Source organism: Notolepis coatsorum (genome assembly GCF_963971535.1).
Source record: "Notolepis coatsorum genome assembly, chromosome: 11".
NCBI lineage: Eukaryota > Metazoa > Chordata > Actinopteri > Aulopiformes > Paralepididae > Notolepis > Notolepis coatsorum.
The window spans coordinates 21,406,167-21,425,003 of NC_140175.1; the positions used below are offsets into that span (position 1 = coordinate 21,406,167).

An 18,837-nucleotide genomic window follows, 5' to 3' on the forward strand; every position below is an offset into this window, starting at 1 on the left:
AGGCTTATACATGTAGCCTATAACAGTATTTTGATGATTGTTTTGTGCCGTGCTGCCAAGACACTTGATCAAAATCTTAACGTTTACATTTTCACTTTTATTTTGAAGGGAAACACTTCTCCACAGGAAATCTTTATACTAGTTTCAGCAAGTCTCCCTTGAACCAAATAAAAGAGGCAACCTTATGGCAACCTCCTTGTGTTTTCATTTCAACTTCCTGTGTAGGCGGGGCTAGTGATAAAGGGCACCAGTCTCTGCAGGAGAAATAAGTATATGATTTATGAATGTGAATGAATGTTCCATTAAAAATCCAACAAAAATATTAAAAAAAATGTGGGCTCCTTGAGGAAAATCTAATCAAATGGGGGTCCATGACCTAATGTACCTGTTCCGGTGACATGAAACGGTTGGTGAATTCCTGATGAAGGCAATAGTCAGTATAAACATTGCAATTATAAACACCAAAATCATTAGTATGGGACAAATTGGACGATAAATGTAATATTTGATGAATAAATACACAATACGTGTGACATCAGAATTAAAAGTTTGACAAAGTACTAGAACCAGAAAATTCTTCAAACCTTTCTGATCAAAAGGGTTCGGAATTAAGCCTCCTATTTTATTGACCATGGTGTACAAAATAGTGGCAATGGCATCACTCAAAGACAGGTCTGAGGACAGAATACATACAATATATCAGCACAAGGGTGTTTTGTCCATCATTTATATAGCCAAACTAAGGTACTCCTGTACCATAAAAGATAAAAGCATCCTCCTTTCCTCTGCAACGCGGAAACCGATGTTCACGCCACCATGTTACCTGCTGTCCCAATAGATGAGAGAAGCTGAAGTCTCCCGTGTGTATCCTCTCCAGGAAGTCAATGGCATGCTAGGCCAATCAAATGCCATGTTTCTCAGACACAACACAACTTTTATATTATGAAAATGATAAACCTTCTGGCATTTGATCTTAAAAGATCATAAACTCATCTTTGTACACGTCGACTAAAAAGCTCCGGACATAAAATGACATTTATTGGCCATCATCATCAATCGGCGTCTCATCCTCCCTCTCTTTTCTCCGTCCTCCCTTCCCGTTTCCTTCCGGGGGACGGAGAGGAGCAGCGGTGAGGAAGACTGACGGGACGCGGCTCCGGCTCGGCCCGCTCCTCCTCCTCCTTCCCGGCTCACAGCGTGACCTTCTTCAGGTCCTCCGGCAGCACTCGGCCCCTCTTCCTCGCCCTGTCCTTCCTCTTCTCCGTCTTGTTGTCCTTGGACTTCTTGATGTTCCGGCGCCGCTTCTCCTGCCGGCGGTGCATCTTATCCGCCACGGTCTCGGAGCGCTCGTCCCACTGCTTCTTCCTCTGGGTGCGCATCTTCTCCTTCCTCTTCAGCGAGGCGCGCAGCATCACCTCGTCGTCTTTGATCTTGATGCCCTCGGCCTTGTAGAGCACGTTGGTCCACTTCATCTTGTCCTCCATCTCCTTGGCCTTGCCCTCGTCCGTCTCGCGCAGCTTCTCCAGCTTGGCGTTGCGCGCCTCCACGCGGGTCAGCAGCTGCTTGTAGTTCTTGCCCGTGAGCGGCGTCAGTTTGCCCTTCACCCTCTTCTTCTTCTCCAGTTTCTTCTGGATCTTGTTCACGTAGCCGTCTTCCACCGTCTCCACCGTGTTGAAGATGATGGCCGTCTCGTCTCTCTTCTTGAGGGGGACAGGGGCCGGCGCTTCCTCTTCTTCCTGTTTGACCTCCTGCTCTTCTTTGGCAGCTTCGTCCTCCGCCAGCTTCTTCAAGCGGAATTCCTTTCTCTTCCTCTTCTTACGCTCCCTTTCCACCTTGCGCTTCGCTCGCTTCGCCTGAACCTCTTCCGATAATGGGTTCTTTGGGGTTCCCTGCTGAAAAAGGAACATCGTATACTGAGTTACATGTGTCATTATGGTGGTTATAAGGATAAATGTGTAACATGGATCAAGGCAACTGGTCTCCTGGCCTTTACAGACAGAGGTGGTGCTGTTTTTAGATGAGACACACCTCATAGACTTGCAACTGGTGAACGGTTCTGATCTGAATCTTAATAGTAAACATTGTTAGGACTATCTGACTCTTAATAAACACTGTGAGGACTTGCTATTTTTTTTTTTTAAACTTTGACCAGTCAGCTGGTTCTTTTAGCGTTTATCGCTTTTTCATCGCATTTATACTTGGTCAAGTTCGACCGACAGAAGCAGGCTGAAAGGGTTCAGATGGGGGGGGAAGACACTCTGGGAAAGGCACGGCTGCCGTCCGGGATTCGAACGCGCTCAGCCCCAGATCCGTGACGAGCACGGTTGTCCACGGCGCTGAAATAGCACTCGCGGTACGTGGTGAGCTACTGGAGCTCCCCTAGAGGACTTACTATTTAATAATAAACACTGTTAAGACTATCTGACTCTTGATAATAAACACTGTGAGGACTACGACTCTTAATAATAAACTATCTGACTCTTACTAATAACCACTGTTAAGACTATCTGACTCTTGATAATAAACACTGTGAGGACTACGACTCTTAATAATAAACTATCTGACTCTTACTAATAACCACTGTTAGGACTATCTGACTCTTAATAATAAACACTGCACGGACTCTGGTACAGTGTGTTACTACGGTTTTGGACCATGTATACCATTATCACTATTACAACTGTCTGGCTGAATCCTGCCACTCACTACTGTTCACTACTACTACGGTCATCACTATTATCATTATTACTTTGCGCTTTGTTCTACAGTATGTTCTATTATTATTATTACTACCTATCCTACCTGTACCCCAGCAACAACACATTGTAAATAGCCTACCTACTATAACACCACCCAACTATAAATGTAATTGAATTGTCTCATCTTTTGTTGAAGACAGTAACAGCCACAGGTCCTTCTTCAAATTACTCACCCATTGCTTTTTATTCAGGGGCTTTGACACATTCATTTATCAATTATATTATTATAAAAAGTCTACTGCAGTCTGTACAGAGTCTACAGTTTTTACAGAGCTACTGCAGTCTGTACAGAGCCACTGCAGTCTATACACTGCCTACCCTTCCATAAGCTTTGAAACCATTGGCAAACATCCATACCTTCCCTCTCGACTCTTCGATCTTCTCATGAAGTCTCTGGCGTAGAACATCTACTGCGGAGAAGGTTGTTTCAGCCTTTCCCCCTTCGACACAAAACATACAAATCATACATTAGGATAGAGTAACAGTGTATTTTTAAAAACAGTACGAGATGTGTACGATACGATGGTTTAAAACAAATGCGTTATCAATTGAGTAAAAACGAGACAGCCATGACCCATTACAGTGCATCAAAACAAATATGTTATTGATCTGGGCTAACTGTGAGAGATTAGTAAATGTACCTTTAGAGTTCTGTGTTTTGTTCTGTGTTTTAGCTACTGTTGTTCCGTTGGTAATCTTTGCTTTGGGGGCAGCATTCTGCTCTGCTGTACCAGGTCCTTTCGATGCTGCAGGACTGGGTGACGGTTTCTGGTGCTTCTGCGGGTGTTTGGGAGCCGGTTTGTTCTTATTGAGGCCCTTTCCTGCGGCCTGTTTCAGTTTGCGTTTGCTCTTCTTTGAAAGACCAGTATCAATACATCCACTCCTAAAAGGAACTTCACATAATGATGACAGATAGAAAAAAAACATGTAACTTTTAGAGTCTCTTACAGAACTTACATTAGATTATATTTTAAAATGTTAAATGTATTATCATACAGCACAGGTACAGTACACCGAAAAGAGGTTTGGCATCCAACCAGAGTGCAAATGTAACAGTAAAGTGCTAATAGTGGTAATCAGATGTATGTGCAGAGTTGTACCCCCCCCCCCTCCAATGTAGTTCCCCCCTCCACCCCTCCTACCTACCAACCTCCTCCAATGTACAGTTTCTTCGTCAAATGTATATACTCTTTTTTTAGACTCTTCTTGTATCACAAACAGTACTGTATTTGTAAATCTGGTATGTCATAAATGTAGCAGTACTGTCTATCTGTATGTCGTGTGTGTAAATCATATATATGTTATGATGAATTGAAAATGGGGGACCCTGATGTAAACAAGACGAAAGTCTTTCTCTGGTCTGCATCCCCCTAACAATTGTGTGTATTGAGCTGTACTGGTACAACTGTACTCATTCTGCAATCTGTTAATAAAATGTTCAATCAATCAATCAGTTGTAGTATACAGTGATACAGGTATAAAGACACTACTAATGGTAGTAAGTCATACTGTCCAGCATTTGACTACATGCACACACATTAGACACTACATCATCCACTTACCAAATGATTTCTTCCACGGTTCTTGGTTTTGTTTAGCACAGACCTTAGTGCCTAGTTTCTGAAAATATGAATCCTTGGCAGCGAGACTTTCCATCTCGAGGAAGAAATGGAGCTCCAACTACCAGCTAACGTGAGGTCAAGCTGTTTCCAACCAGCTAGCTGGTAAATAAGACTTCTACACAAAGAAAATATATCAAATAAGAACAAGGCTAAAACATAACACGCAGAATAAGTAATCCCAACATGCACCACGTGTGTAGACAACGGGGCGGGGCTTAGACGTGAAGGTTTGAACCGGAAGTAGTAGCACCCTAAATATTCCCCCTTTTATTAAAATAATGTGAGTCGCTGCCCTGTCCGTCAAACTGCTCCACTCAAATTTTCATTTATTATGACCACTCTGAAGTTCATGTTGTCATGCTCCACCAAGGCCCTCTACATAATAAGAAATAACGTAAGTTTTTATTGATCACATTTTACAATACAGGTTGTTGTGAATGACATGAATGAATGAATGAAAACTTTATTTAAGGGGAGACACTACAGGTGAATAGGGTAAAAAAGTTAACTAATAGATATCACAATGAAACTTCCCCAGTTGATTACTTATATTAAGACAAGACTTTTTTGTATTACAAGTTTTCTGAAATTGTAAGTTTAAATATGCAAATGAGGCATTATGTACTTAAATATGCACTAATTTGCATATAATTCCAGGACAGAAATCTGAACATTGGATAAAGCCATTTTCAAAATTATAGTTTAATTTTGTTGACATATTAGAGCCAAAGGTTATTACAGAGGGGATTTTGGATATCTCTTTTTATCACTCCATAAATCAGAAAATACTCCATTCAGTCCATTTTTATGGTAAAATTCCATATTTTGCCATGTTTTTAGGAATGAAATGTGATATAAATCAGGGTATGAATGCGATATCAACAAACCCTTCTGTAAATACCTTCAGAACATAGATATGAATAGAACTGGAAGGTTTGGTGTATGTGAGTGCTACTGAAGTGGAGATTTCTGGCTCAGAGTATGAGGAAAAACTCTTAAAACTCATTTTTGGGAAAACGCCTTCAAAGTTCTGTATTGTAAAATGCTATACTTTTTTTTTAAACAGATATTTACAAACACAATATCTAATCAAACCATTAGTAATAGACAACCTAAACACATGCCTGATAACTGAATAATAATAATAATGATGTTATTGAACTGAACAGAACTACACACAGGCTACACACAGTGTAGTACCCCCTAATAGGCAAAAAATATTTAAATAGATATCACTATGAAACTTTCCCAGTTTGTTATGTACATATAAACTAAGAAAAAATATATTGCAAGTTTTCTGAAATTTATGTTTATATATGCAAATGAGGCACTTCCCCATTAAATATGTGCACATTTATGGATGCAATAAGGCAAAATGAAGTAAAATAAACAATTAAATGTGTGTTATTGACGTTTTATTGTCACTAGTTTCATAGAAGACATGTTTAGGAAGCAAAATATAACAAAATCTCAAAATCAACAAAAAAAGTATATTTGCCTATTCACCTGCAGTGTCTCGCCTTAACAGATTGCAGAATGGGTACAATACAGTACGGCTCAATACACACAATTGTTAAGGGGATGCAGACCAGAGAAAGACGTTTGACAGACTTCGAGAGGACAGGTTTAAAGGGATATTTCACTTCAGTATGTACAGTTTCTTCCCCTTCGGATGTATATATTTTTTATGATCTCTTTGTACGTCATAAATGTCATAAATGTCATGATGCCGTGAGCGGCGTCAGTTTGCCCTTCACCCTCTTCTTCTTCTCCAGTTTCTTCTGGATCTTGTTCACGTACCCGTCCTCCACCGTCTCCACCGTGTTGAAGATGATGGCCGTCTCGTCTCTCTTCTTGAGGGGGACAGGGGCCGGCGCTTCCTCTTCTTCCTGTTTGACCTCCTGCTCTTCTTTGGCAGCTTCGTCCTCCGCCAGCTTCTTCAAGCGGAATTCTTTTCTCTTCCTCTTCTTACGCTCCCTTTCCACCTTGCGCTTCGCTCGCTTCGCCTGAACCTCTTCCGATAATGGGTTCTTTGGGGTTCCCTGCTGGAAACGGAACATTGTATACTGAGTTACATGTGTCATTATGGTGGTTATAAGGATAAATGTGTAACATGGATCAAGGCAACTGGTCTCCTGGCCTTTACAGACAGAGGTGGTGCCGTTTTTAGACGAGACGCACCTCATAGACTTGCAACTGGTGAACTGTTCTGATCTGAATCTTAATAGTAAACATTGTTAGGACTATCTGACTCTTAATAAACACTGTGAGGACTTACCATCTAATAATAAACACTGTTAAGACTATCTGACTCTTGATAATAAACACTGTGAGGACTATGACTCTTAATAATAAAACTATCTGACTCTTACTAATAAACACTGTTTGACTATCTGATTCTTAATAATAAACACTGCACTGACTCTGGTGCAGTGTGTTACTACGGTTTTGGACCATGTATACCATCATCACTATTACTACTGTCTGGCTGAATCCTGCCACTCACTACTACTACTGTCATCACTATTATCATTATTACTTTGCGCTTTGTTCTACAGTATGCAGTTCTATTATTATTATTACTACCCATCCTACCTGTACCCCAGCAACACCACATTGTAAATAGTCTACCTACTATAACACCACCCAACTATAAATGTAATTGAATCGTCTCATCTTTTGTTGAAGACAGTAACAGCCACAGGTCCTTCTTCAAATTACTCACCCATTGCTTTTTATTCAGGGGCTTTGACACATTTATTTATCAATTATATTATTATAAAAAGTCTACTGCAGTCTGTACAGATAGTCTACAGTTCTACAGTTTTTACAGAGCTATTGCAGTCTGTACAGAGCCACTGCAGTCTATACACTGCCTACCCTTCCATAAGCTTTGAAACCATTGGCAAACATCCATACCTTCCCTCTCGACTCTTCGATCTTCTCATGAAGTCTCTGGCGTAGAACATCTACTGCGGAGAAGGTCGTTTCAGCCTTTCCCCCTTCGACACAAAACATACAAATTATACATTAGGATAGAGTAACAGTGTATTTTTAAAAACAGTACGAGATGTGTACGATACGATGGTTTAAAACAAATGCGTTATCAATTGAGTAAAAACGAGACAGCCATGACCCATTACAGTGCATGACCCTCTTTGCGCCGCCCCTGTGCCTCAAATAGATCCGCTATCAGCTCTATCTTCAATCTTCCAAATGTTCAGTTGCTATCGCTATTAGCTCTATCTTTAATCTTTCAAAATGTTCAGTTGCTATTGCATGCACTCATCTGTGTTTCACTACACACTTGAGTGCATGCTTATCAACTGCTAGTCTGCAACACTACTATCACCGACATCTAAGAAGGGAGATCCCCCCTTGAATGGCCCTTCTAAGGTTTCTCTCCTCCACACTGCCTGTGGAGCTTTTCCCCCTATTGTTAGGTTTTAGTGAGTTTTTCCTTACCTTCGCGTGGGGTATGTCTGGGAGTGCTTGCATTCTTTCATTTATTTGCATTCATCTTAAATGTTTTGGACCTTATGGTGTTCTTGTTCTGTTCTTGACTTATTGTTATGTTTTCTTCTTGACTTGTTTAAAGAAGACCTGTACGGCCCATGGGGAAATTAACGTGTGTTGTCGGGCCTTATAAATAAATTTGATTTGATTTGATCAAAACAAATAGATTATTGATCTGGGCTAACGGTGAGAGATTAGTAAATGTACCTTTAGAGTTCTGTGTTTTAGCTACTGTTGTTCCGTTGGTAATCTTTGCTTTGGGGGCAGCATTCTGCTCTGCTGTACCAGGTCCTTTCGATGCTGCAGGACTGGGTGACGGTTTCTGGTGCTTCTGCGGGTGTTTGGGAGCCGGTTTGTTCTTATTGAGGCCCTTTCCTGCGGCCTGTTTCAGTTTGCGTTTGCTCTTCTTTGAAAGACCAGTATCAATACATCCACTCCTAAAAGGAACTTCACATGATGATGACAGATAGAAAAAAAACATGTAACTTTTAGAGTCTCTTACAGAACTTACATTAGATTATATTTTAAAATGTTAAATGTATTATCATACAGCACAGGTACAGTACACCGAAAAGAGGTTTGGCATCCAACCAGAGTGCAAATATAACAGTAAAGTGCTAATAGTGGTAATCAGATGTGCAGAGTTGTACCCCCCCCCCCCCCCCACCTGCAATGTAGTTCCCCCCTCCACCCCTCCTACCTACCAACCTCCTCCAATGTACAGTTTCTTCGTCAAATGTATATACTCTTTTTTAGACTCTTCTTGTATCACAAACAGTACTGTATTTGTAAATCTGGTATGTCATAAATGTATAGATGTAGCAGTACTGTCTATCTGTATGTCGTGTGTGTCATAAATGTTATGATGAATTGAAAATGGGGGACCCTGATGTAAACAAGACGAAAGTCTTTCTCTGGTCTGCATCCCCCTAACAATTGTGTGTATTGAGCTGTACTGTACCCATTCTGCAATCTGTTAATAAAATGTTCAATCAATCAATCAATTGTAGTATACAGTGATACAGGTATAAAGACACTACTAATGGTAGTAAGTCATACTGTCCAGCATTTGACTACATGCACACACATTAGACACTACATCCACTTACCAAATGATTTCTTCCACGGTTCTTGATTTTGTTTAGCACAGACCTTACTGCCTAGCTTTTGAAAATATGAATCCTTGGCAGCGAGACTTTCCATCTCGAGGAAGAAACGGAGCTCCAACTCCAACTACCAGGTCGGACAGCTAACGCGAGGTCACGCTGTTTCAAACCAGCTAGCTGGTGAATAAGACTTCTACACAAAGCAAATATACCAAATAAGAAAAAAAAAAACTAAAACATAATAACACGCAGAATGACAATGAATCGGTACAAAATAATATAGGTAATCCCAACATGCACCACGTGTGTAGAGACGACGGGGCGGGGCTTAGACGTGAAGGTTTGAACCGGAAGTAGTAGCACCCTAAATATTCCCCCTTTTATTAAAATAATGTGAGTCGCTGCCCTGTCCGTCAAATTGCTCCACTCAAATTTTCATTTATTATGACCACTCTGAAGTTCATGTTGTCATGCTCCACCAAGGCCCTCTACATAATAAGAAATAACGTAAGTTTTTATTGATCACATTTTACAATACATACATAGGTTGTTGTGAATGACAGACTTCGAGAGGACAGGTTTAAAGGGATATTTCACTTCAGTATGTACAGTTTCTTCCCCTTCGGATGTATATATTTTTTATGATCTCTTTTTACTACACAGTTCTGTATATCTGTTTGTCGTGTATGTCATAAATGTCATGATGAATTGAAAATGGGGGACCCCGATGTAAACAAGACGAAAGTCTTTTTCTGGTCTGCATCCTCTTAGCAGTTTGTTTTGTATATTGAGCTGTACTGTATTGTACCCATTCTGCAATCTGTTAATAAAGTTTTCAATCAATCAATCAATTCCGAATTGAAAATGGGGGACCCTGATGTAAACCAGACAAACGTCTTTCTCTGGTCTGCATCCCCTTAACAATTGTGTGTATTGAGCCGTACTGTATTGTACCCATTTTGCAATCTGTTAAATAAAGTTTTCATTCATTCATCCCAGTGTCAAGCTCCTCATTCACTTCCATTAATTTCGAGGACCATGTCTAAATAGCATATACTTCTGAAGTTTAAACAAACTATACAGCAATATTATACAATATCTTTTTCTCAGTCAAATGTTCTTTTTAGCTAATGTTGCCATTTTCAAAATATCAGTAAAGGAACTATTTCTCACTTGAGGTTTAGTTTGACCAACTGTTGACCTGCCCTCCCTTTTACAGAATGTTTAGAATCTTTCTTTCAGCAAGGCATCACATAACCATGGGTAACCACTCCCATCCACATCCCATGCAGGGAAAAGATACACGGTACATTCAAAGCTTCAAAGCTTGCCCGGATCTGCTTTTATTTTTCAAAGGTAGTAAATCTGTAAAGACACACCAAATACCAAAATAAACATGTGCCTTTGACTCAGAATTATCAGTTTTATTGAAATATGCACAGCAGTAGCGTCAGGTGGCGTAGCGGAGATTGCGTTCGTCACCAACCCCGGAGCTGTTCGCCTGTTCGAATCCAGCTCACAGCTCCGGGGTTGTCACCAGCTTGGCTGGCCGTTCACACTAATACAATTGGCAGTATTAGAGGGTGGGAGAAGCTGGCGGGGTGGGTCCGGGTTGTTGTAAACAGTGACTCCTACAGTTCGGTCGGGGCGCCTGCTAAGCGCGGATGGGACCTGAGTGGGATAGTGTGATCCTTCCACACGCTACGCCCTCTCGGAGAATATCCGCGCTGCCAGGTGAAAAGAAGCGGTTGATTGGCTGGACGTGTGTCGGAGGAAGCACGTGATAGCCTCCACTCTCCCAGATGATCTGACTGTGGGGGGTAAGTGCGCAGCGACCAGGAAGGGGATTGGGAATTGGCATAACGACTAACATTGGGATGGGAGAAAATCGGAAGAAAAATGGAGGGGGAAAAAGATAAAAAAAAAAAAAAAAAAATATGATGTTTAGACTAGGTCCCCAAAATGAATGGAAGTGAATGTGGAGCCTGACACCTGGGAGGAATGGTGGTGTTGACAGCGGACAATGAGGAACAGTGGTCACTAGCTTACTTGTAAATGGACGTACATAGAGGTACGTTTTTTGGAGCTGTTTTAGTCGAACTACTAACGTTAACTAACTACTGAATATAGCAACTTAGTTATCTATCTTGCCACAAAACATTGTCTGTATTAAACGATCTGTTGTTTTTTCAGACACATGTGATTTACATCAAGAGGACTCTCCTTCTCCCCAGAGTGCCTCTCCCCAGACGTGCAGATGGTATAACTAGATGATGTTCAACATAATGATGGCATTACTGCATTCAGCTGTCCTTTCTTCAGATTCACACCTGCTTTCCTGAATGTCTCTAGGCAAGTTCAACCCCTTTTGGCGGCGGTCAAGTTCCACGGTTACCGCTGTGGCGAAAGGAGAGGACGCCTTCCTGAAATGGCTCCTGCTTCTGATTCCTGTCACCACATTTGGCCTGGGGACATGGCAGGTATGATTTAATTTATACAGTTCTACCAACAGTACACCTTCTATGGAGTGTTAACACTATTAGGATCCACTTTGAACAGAAACGTCATCCGAATAGAGTCAAATTACTTAGCATCTCTCCTGCCCCCTCTCCATTAAGATGAGAAGACGTCAGTGGAAATTGCAGCTGATAGCAGATCTGCAAAGTCTTACTACGGCTGAGCCCATTCCCCTTCCAGTTGAGTAAGTGTACACACACACACACACACACACACACACACACACACACACACACACACACACACACACACACACACACACACACACACACACACACACACACACACACACACACACACACACACACACACACACACACACACACACACACACACACACTTGTCAAAGGAAGATACTCATGGGCGGCTGGGTAGTGTAGAGGTCAACACTAAATGTCCGGCAGCGGTACCTCCAGCTTGGTCAGTCGTCCTCCTTATGAACACAATTGGCAGTGTTCACGGGTGGGAAGCCGGTGGCGTATGAGTCCTGGTCATTGCAACAGTGACTGTCTGTTCAGCAGGGAGGGAATCTGGGGGGGGGGGATAGCATGAACCTCTGTGCACTTTGATTAGCTCTCCCAGTGAAACTCCAAGCTGTCAGATGAAAAGAAGCGGCTGGCGACTCCACATCTATTGGAGGAGGCATGTGTTAGTCTACACACAGTACACCCTCCCTAGACCGACAGTAGGGCAGCCCAATGACCAGGATGGAATTGGCATAATGACAAAATCAGGGATGGGAGAAAATGTGGAAAAAAAGGAGGATAATCATTCTGTGTATACAATGCTCACCGACCGTGCATTTCTCATGAACCCAGTCCTCTTGAGCTGAAGGGCCTGGAATACAGAAGGGTCAGAGTGCGCGGACGCTACGACCACTCCCAGGAGCTCTACATCCTGCCTCGCTCGCGTGTCGACCCCGAGAAAGAGGCCAGAGAGGCCGGCAGGCTGTCATCAAGTGGGGAGACTGGAGCCAATATCGTCACCCCGTTCCACTGCACTGAGCTGGGGTAAGGCCCCGCTCGGCATCCAGCTACTCTGACTAGGAAATGGCTCATTCAGGGTATCGGCGGGGTATTAAAAAATCTTAAATTCATAATTCTCAATTTAAGGCCTTAAAAGGTATTAAAAAAGTCTTACATTTGATTTGCACAGGTAATACATTTTTTGGGAGGGCAGCCTGGCTGTCGGGAGATGAAATAATATTAAATATATGAAATGTTTTTGTATTCAAGTCGTTGTTTTTTGTGGTGCTACTGGGAGCTTGGTGCGTCTGGTGAGAGCTTCTATGGAACACGCAAGAATTTAAATTGGTGCACAGTTGGTACAAATTGGTATTAAATCTAGCTCCAAGTGTTATTAAAAAGGTCTTAAAAAGTCTTGGATGTATCTTGTTGAAACCTGATACCAGATACCATATAATTGTAATTATAATGTCCTTTTAAGTGAATGAAGACTCAAATGTGGAGGGCAGAACATCTTAAGCTATTAAAGTATTTGCACTAACATGCTTGAAGTTCCATCACTTATTGTAACAATTCAAAATACTGCAGAATCAAGATCCTAGTGAACAGAGGCTATGTCCCCATACAGAGGATAAGACCAGACACCAGGACAAAGGGACAGGTGAGCGGCCCATCTAGATAAAGATCACTGGGAGAGGCATGAATTAATACTACGTTATGATGCATTAAGAACACATTAGTTTACACTAGGGATGCTCGATATTGTCTTTTTTACCGATACACCGATATTGTCCAACTCTTAATTTCCGATACCGATATCAACCGATACCGATATATGCAGGGTTTCCCCCCCCAAAAAACGGAATAATTTCAGGTAATTAACATTACATATCTCTTGTTGTGGAATTAACACAACATTATGCATACTTTTGACAATAAATAAAATCAGAATTTGTTCTTACTTGCTTGCCTGGGTAAATAAAGGTTCTAGAAATGTAAAAAAAAAATATATATATATATATATATTTTTTTTTGAAAACCGATACCGATATTTTCCGATATCACATTTTAATGCCGATATCGGCCGATAATATCGGACATCCCTAGTTTACACGGTGTTGTCGCTGCTGTTCTCCAGGTGGAGGAGGAGGTGGAGGTGGTGGGCGTAGTGAGGCTGACGGAGCTGCGGAAGCCCTTCGTGCCTCACAATGACGTGCAGAGGAACCGCTGGCACCACCGTGACCTGGAGGCCATGGCCGGTCTCGCCGGAACTGAGCCCATCTTCATCGACGCTGACTTTGGTAAGGCCTTCAGACAAATGAAACGTCTTGAAAAGCGGCACATTAACGCTGTATATACCATTTATATATCGCTGCTGGCGGGACAAAACCTCCTAACTCCATATATATATATATCAACTCAGTAGATCATCCTCCATGTGTGTGTGGTTTTACAAAGTCTACACAATGGGAAAGCATTAAACCAATCATCTCATCTGTCTAAACCTCGTAACTCTATTCGCCCTCAAATCTGTGTTCGTTTTTTTCATCTGCTGAAAAGTTGGGTTTTTGGAGTTAGGAGGTTTTGTCCCGCCAGCAGCGATATATATGTATTCTCACTGCGTATATATCTATCCACATCTGTCTGTACTTACCTGCACATAGTCCTTTACTATATCTATATCTGTACTGTATATATCCTACTCTTACTAGTTACGCTGCTGGCCAGTATGACATACTACCATACTGTTGTTATACCTGTATCACTGTATTAATATTAATATATATAATATATTAATACTACAACTCTGTACATTCAACTGATTAGCACTACACTCTGTAGTACAAATGTGTATATTTTGTACCCAGTTTAACCGCCTGTACATTGCTGTTGCACTTTACTGCTACATTTGCACTCTGGTTGGATGCCAAACTTATTTTTGTTATATTGTACTGTATAATGACAATACATTTGAATCTAACGTAATTCTAATCTAATCTTAACTATTATCCACACACTACAGACTGTTAACCGTCTGGCAGTGAAAGGGTTAACCTTCTATAGTGTGGTAGTGAAAGGGTTAAACTGTTTTTGGAGTGCCTTTGACCCCTCTTTCTTTTGCTTTTGAATGCAATTTCCGTTTTCTGTGTTTATTGCGGGACAATTGCAGGATATTCATGACAAAATGTGCATTCAATCAATATTTGTGAACGTGAGCTACTCTCTCTCTACCAAAGCCAGAAACCAGAGAAGTAAGAATCGAACTCTTGATGTCATCAAGATCAAGTATAACATCTGGAGCTGCTCGGGCGGCTACGTGGCGTATTGGGCAAGGCGCTCGCCACGAATGACGGAGACGCTGGGCTTGCCTGTTCGAGCCCAGCGCTCCACATTGCTTTCAGTTTAGCTGGTCGTTCATACTAATACACATTGGCCGTATTAGGGGGTGGGAAACTGATGGGTGGGGATCGGGCGTTGTGGACAGCGACTCCTACAGGTCGGTTGGTGCGCCTGCGCAGTAGAATCAGGAAGTGTCGAGGGCAGCGTGAGCCTCCCACGCGTTACTCCTCGCCACTGAGAGATCGAGCTGCGCAGGTGAAAAGATGCGACTGCTGTTACCTCAAGTACCGGAGGAGACTTGTGCTATGTATGACTTAGTCCACATTGCAGCCGGCTTGTGGGAGGCAAGAAGCAGCGTTCGTGACAGGGGAGGGTTGAATTGGATTATACGAAATTGGGATGGGAGAAAATATAGAAAATGGGAGAAAAAGTGGATAAAAAAAAAAAACATCTGGAGCTGCTCCGCTGATAATGAATGAGAGACTTTGTGGACCCACAGAATGTATATATATTTTCTTTTATATCCAAATGAGCTTTATTCTATACTAGTGTTCAGTTCTAAAACAGAAAATGTACTTCAGAACATTCTGGGTGATCCCAGCGTCATCTAGTACATCATTCATCGTCTATGGGGCAGCTTCAGACTTTATACTTGATGACATCACAAGTTTGAGTTTTAGCACTCTAGTTTTAGGATTTGGGGGAGAGTTGCGCATTTTTACTAATATTTTTGTACCGTCTTACTTTGACCAGAGGTATGACATGTATGAATTCTGAAATTGGACATAGTTCCCCTTTAATGTTTGCCGTTAGCCATTTTGGCCATTGTCCTCTTGTTTAATAACCAGGAAATGCCACAAGAGACATATTGAAGTTGATAAATCTAGTAATCTGAGCATGACAAATATTATTTTCAGAGAATCTCTTAATTACAACAAGATTGTGCTAACAAGGCAGTGTTATGTTATGTTTATTTTATACCTGATGTTACAGGAAGTCTTTCATTTTGGGAGAGGGAGCAGGGGGGTGTGATTTTTTTTTCCCCCCGTAGCCTCCATTTGCAAAGACGCTCTCTGATTGGCTAGGCCGCGTACAGCGAAGAAGAAAAGCCCCTCTCTGACTGGTTTAGCTCCAAAGGGTCTCTTCCGCCTTGGACATATATTCTCGGCATTCTTTCGAAGTGGTTATGCTTAGGCATTCTTTCGAAGTGGTTATGCTTAGGCATTCTTTCGAAGTGGTTATGCTTAGGCCCTCTTTCGAAGTGGTTATGCTTAGGCCCTCTTTCGAAGTGGTTATGCTTAGTTAGGGTTAGCCAATCGGAGAGTGTCTTTTTCTTCTTTGCTGCAATCAAAGAGCGTCTTCGCTCACAGAGGCTACAGGAAAAAAGCACGCACTTTGTTTGTCTCCTCTTTGCTGCCCTCTAGTGTTCAGTAAACGATTGTCACAGCTTATATATATTTAGAAGACAAGTAGCATTCTAGCCTCTAGCTCTAGCATATCAAATAGAATATGTGCCCTTCCTTGCAGCCAGCACCATTCCTGGTGGGCCAGTTGGTGGACAGACCAGAGTCACACTGAGGAATGAACACATGCAGTATATAATGACATGGTAGGTGTGAGTTTTCAATGATCACAAACTACTGTCCCTCACCACGAAAATGGGCCCCAATGTGGGTTCTAGTTGCTTATTACAATGCACCACCTACGGCACAAAATGACACTTGACACATTGATAATTCACTCAGTGAAGCAATTATTGTTCTGAATTTGATGTTTTCAAAGTGACTGAATGTGTTTTTCCTTTCACAGGTTTGGTCTTTGTGCAACAACCTCTTACATGTGGTATGCAAAGTTCATCAAAATGATTAAATTATGAAATGCAACATAATTGTAAAATTGGCAAAATGCATATGTGTGTAAGATGTTAGGTAAATAGTGTTTATGGCTGGACAATTATGGAATAAGCAACTGTGCTGCTCATTAAGTTTTTGGCCTTCAACACAGCATACATCCATTGACCATTATGTAAATAGTATTTGGACTATTGTATATATTCTTGATTCATGTTTGTTGATCATCATAATAAATTAAGAATTAGCACCCATTGTTTTTTAATGCCTGTGCAATTACTGGTAGGCTAGATAGGATACTCTTACTTTAAAGCTGAGTGCCAAGAAATTTAGCTTTAAGAGGAAATGGTTGAGTGAGTTTGTCAAAGGCTATCATGGTGTCACCTTGCGATTGAATTTCCATCAACGCTGACCTCCAGAAATGTCAACAGTAAATCCAGTGTTCCAGAGCCACATCTTTATCTAAACCTGCTCAAGTAAAAAAGGAAGTTGGAACATGAATTTTGACCGCTACATCTTCTCAGAACCACACATTTCATAACTCAATCTTGATATTTTAGAGAAACTCAAAGCTTGGCTTTAAAAATGTCAGCCAAGGACCATGCATTGCATGCTTATAGAATTTACTTGGTACAACTTGACCATTAGCAAGTTGTATCACATGTGGATAGTAATTACAACTAAGGCAACACATGTTGAGGTTTTATGAGCAACACCTTTAAGTTAACTCTAAATATATATAGATGTCTAATTAGACCTTGTGCCAAAGGTTCCATCAGGTCTCTTCCCATAGACAGATTTCCTAAGGTGCACACTGGTCACCAAGAGACAACCAGTTAAGTACTTATAAGATTCCTTTATTGATCCCCTTGGGGAAATTTACTTAATGAATTAATTTCCAGAAGTTTAGCCACAGGATTGCTTTTGAACCAGGGTAGCTGCACAACTTAAGTTACATTTGAATACTTTAAGACCTTTGATATCCTCAAGCCAAAAAGAAAAAAAATAGCCATTTCAAAGGCTAGGACTACATTAGTTTCTCATGTCAATGTCATTACATGACTCCTTCCATATACCACTTCCACACTAAATCCCATGATTAAGCATGTATACATTAAATGGCTGTGCAATAATGAAACATATTTTGAACACAAGATTCATACAATTTAGATTTTTTTATTTCCAATTAAACAGAACACATACAGTAACAATACACAAGACAGTACTTAAATCATAATAATGACAAGACAATTAGAAATAAATACAGAATACAGTAAGAATAAAAACTAAGGGCGGCTGGGTAGCGTGAATACTTTCCCTAAGCGGGTTGTACTTCCGTGTTCCGTTTGCGCGATCTTTGGCCACTGAAGTTTCTGGTCATGTGACATGTGCGCCAATCGTGTGACGCCTAGTTCTGCGCCTATTTCCGGGTCTAACAGCCTGCAAACTACCTTCGAAGTTGGTTAAGGTTAGAGTTTGGAATCAGGGCTGGTGTTCTATCGCCCTGCTCTCTAGACAAACTCTAACCTTAACCAACTTCGAAAAGAGTGCTTAAGCTTGACGGTGGCAGAACTAGGCGTCACACGATTGGCGCACATGTCACATGACCAGAAACGTCAGTGGCCAATCAGGTCGCGCAACCGCTTAGGGAAAGTATTCACGCGGCTGGGTAGCGCAGTAGAGAATGCACTCGCCTACCACCGCAGAGACTCTGGGATTGAATCCAGCTCATCAGCGGTACCTCCGGCTTAGTCAGTCGTCCCTACTAACACAATTGGCAGTGTTGGAGGGCAGGAAGCCAGCGGGGTATGCATGTGTCCTGCTCGTTGTAAACTGCGGTTCCTACCGGTCAGTCGGGGCGCCTATTCAGCAGGGAAGGGATCGGGGGGAAATAGCTTGAACCTCTGCACACGTTACATTCCCCCAGTGAGAGTCCTCGCTGTCAGGTGAAAAGAGGCTGGCTGACTCCAACATGCATCAGAGGCGGCATGTGGTAGTTCTACACCCTCCCTAGGCTGACAGTGGGACAATGCGCGCAACAACCAGGAAGGGAATTGGCATAGGAAGGGAATTGGCATAACAACTAAATTGGCATGAGAGCAAAATACAGAAGAGGTTTTTTTTGATAAAAAAAAAAACCACCACAAAAGACATTTCCTCCG

At 41.7% G+C, this 18,837-nt stretch overlaps 2 protein-coding genes across 4 annotated transcripts; one reads left to right on the forward strand and one right to left on the reverse strand.

The window, feature by feature from the left end:
- Nucleotides 1-352: 352 nt before the first annotated feature.
- Nucleotides 353-9,298, reverse strand: surf6 (surfeit 6). Of its 3 annotated transcripts, none has more exons than XM_084324678.1 (4): nt 9,007-9,298; nt 8,105-8,344; nt 3,117-3,199; nt 353-1,892 (listed from the first exon to the last, which is right to left on the reverse strand). In XM_084324678.1, exons 1-4 carry the CDS (start codon nt 9,098-9,100, stop codon nt 1,191-1,193), a joined length of 1,119 nt encoding a protein of 372 aa, XP_084180804.1. In that variant the 5' UTR covers nt 9,101-9,298; the 3' UTR covers nt 353-1,190. The 3 variants fall into 3 exon arrangements, with proteins under 3 accessions (XP_084180804.1, XP_084180803.1, XP_084180802.1); XM_084324677.1 differs by lacking the exons at nt 8,105-8,344; nt 9,007-9,298 and adding exons at nt 3,401-3,652; nt 4,322-4,576 and having other exon boundaries at nt 353-1,889; XM_084324676.1 differs by lacking the exons at nt 8,105-8,344; nt 9,007-9,298 and adding exons at nt 3,401-3,652; nt 4,322-4,576.
- Nucleotides 9,299-9,378: 80 nt separating this feature from the next.
- surf1 (SURF1 cytochrome c oxidase assembly factor) lies at nt 9,379-16,925 on the forward strand. The gene is made up of 9 exons (XM_084325166.1): nt 9,379-9,510; nt 11,197-11,263; nt 11,356-11,483; nt 11,622-11,704; nt 12,339-12,530; nt 13,074-13,146; nt 13,624-13,786; nt 16,353-16,434; nt 16,635-16,925. Exons 1-9 carry the CDS (start codon nt 9,448-9,450, stop codon nt 16,699-16,701), a joined length of 918 nt encoding a protein of 305 aa, XP_084181292.1. The 5' UTR covers nt 9,379-9,447; the 3' UTR covers nt 16,702-16,925.
- The last annotated feature ends 1,912 nt before the right edge of the window (nt 16,926-18,837 follow it).

Excerpts from the sequence above, each read along its gene's own strand:
- surf6 (XM_084324676.1), bottom strand. The coding sequence starts at position 4,415 with ATGGAAAGTCTCGCTGCCAAGGATTCATATTTTCAGAAACTAGGCACT. Across the intron at positions 3,200-3,400 it reads CAAAACACAGAACTCTAAAG|GGGGAAAGGCTGAAACAACC; the intron begins GTACATTTACTA and ends TTTGTGTCGAAG. Across the intron at positions 1,893-3,116 it reads TCGAAGAGTCGAGAGGGAAG|CAGGGAACCCCAAAGAACCC; the intron begins GTATGGATGTTT and ends TTCCTTTTTCAG.
- surf1 (XM_084325166.1), top strand. The coding sequence starts at position 9,448 with ATGACCACTCTGAAGTTCATGTTGTCATGCTCCACCAAGGCCCTCTAC. Across the intron at positions 9,511-11,196 it reads TCTACATAATAAGAAATAAC|ACACATGTGATTTACATCAA; the intron begins GTAAGTTTTTAT and ends TTGTTTTTTCAG. Across the intron at positions 11,484-11,621 it reads TTGGCCTGGGGACATGGCAG|ATGAGAAGACGTCAGTGGAA; the intron begins GTATGATTTAAT and ends CTCTCCATTAAG.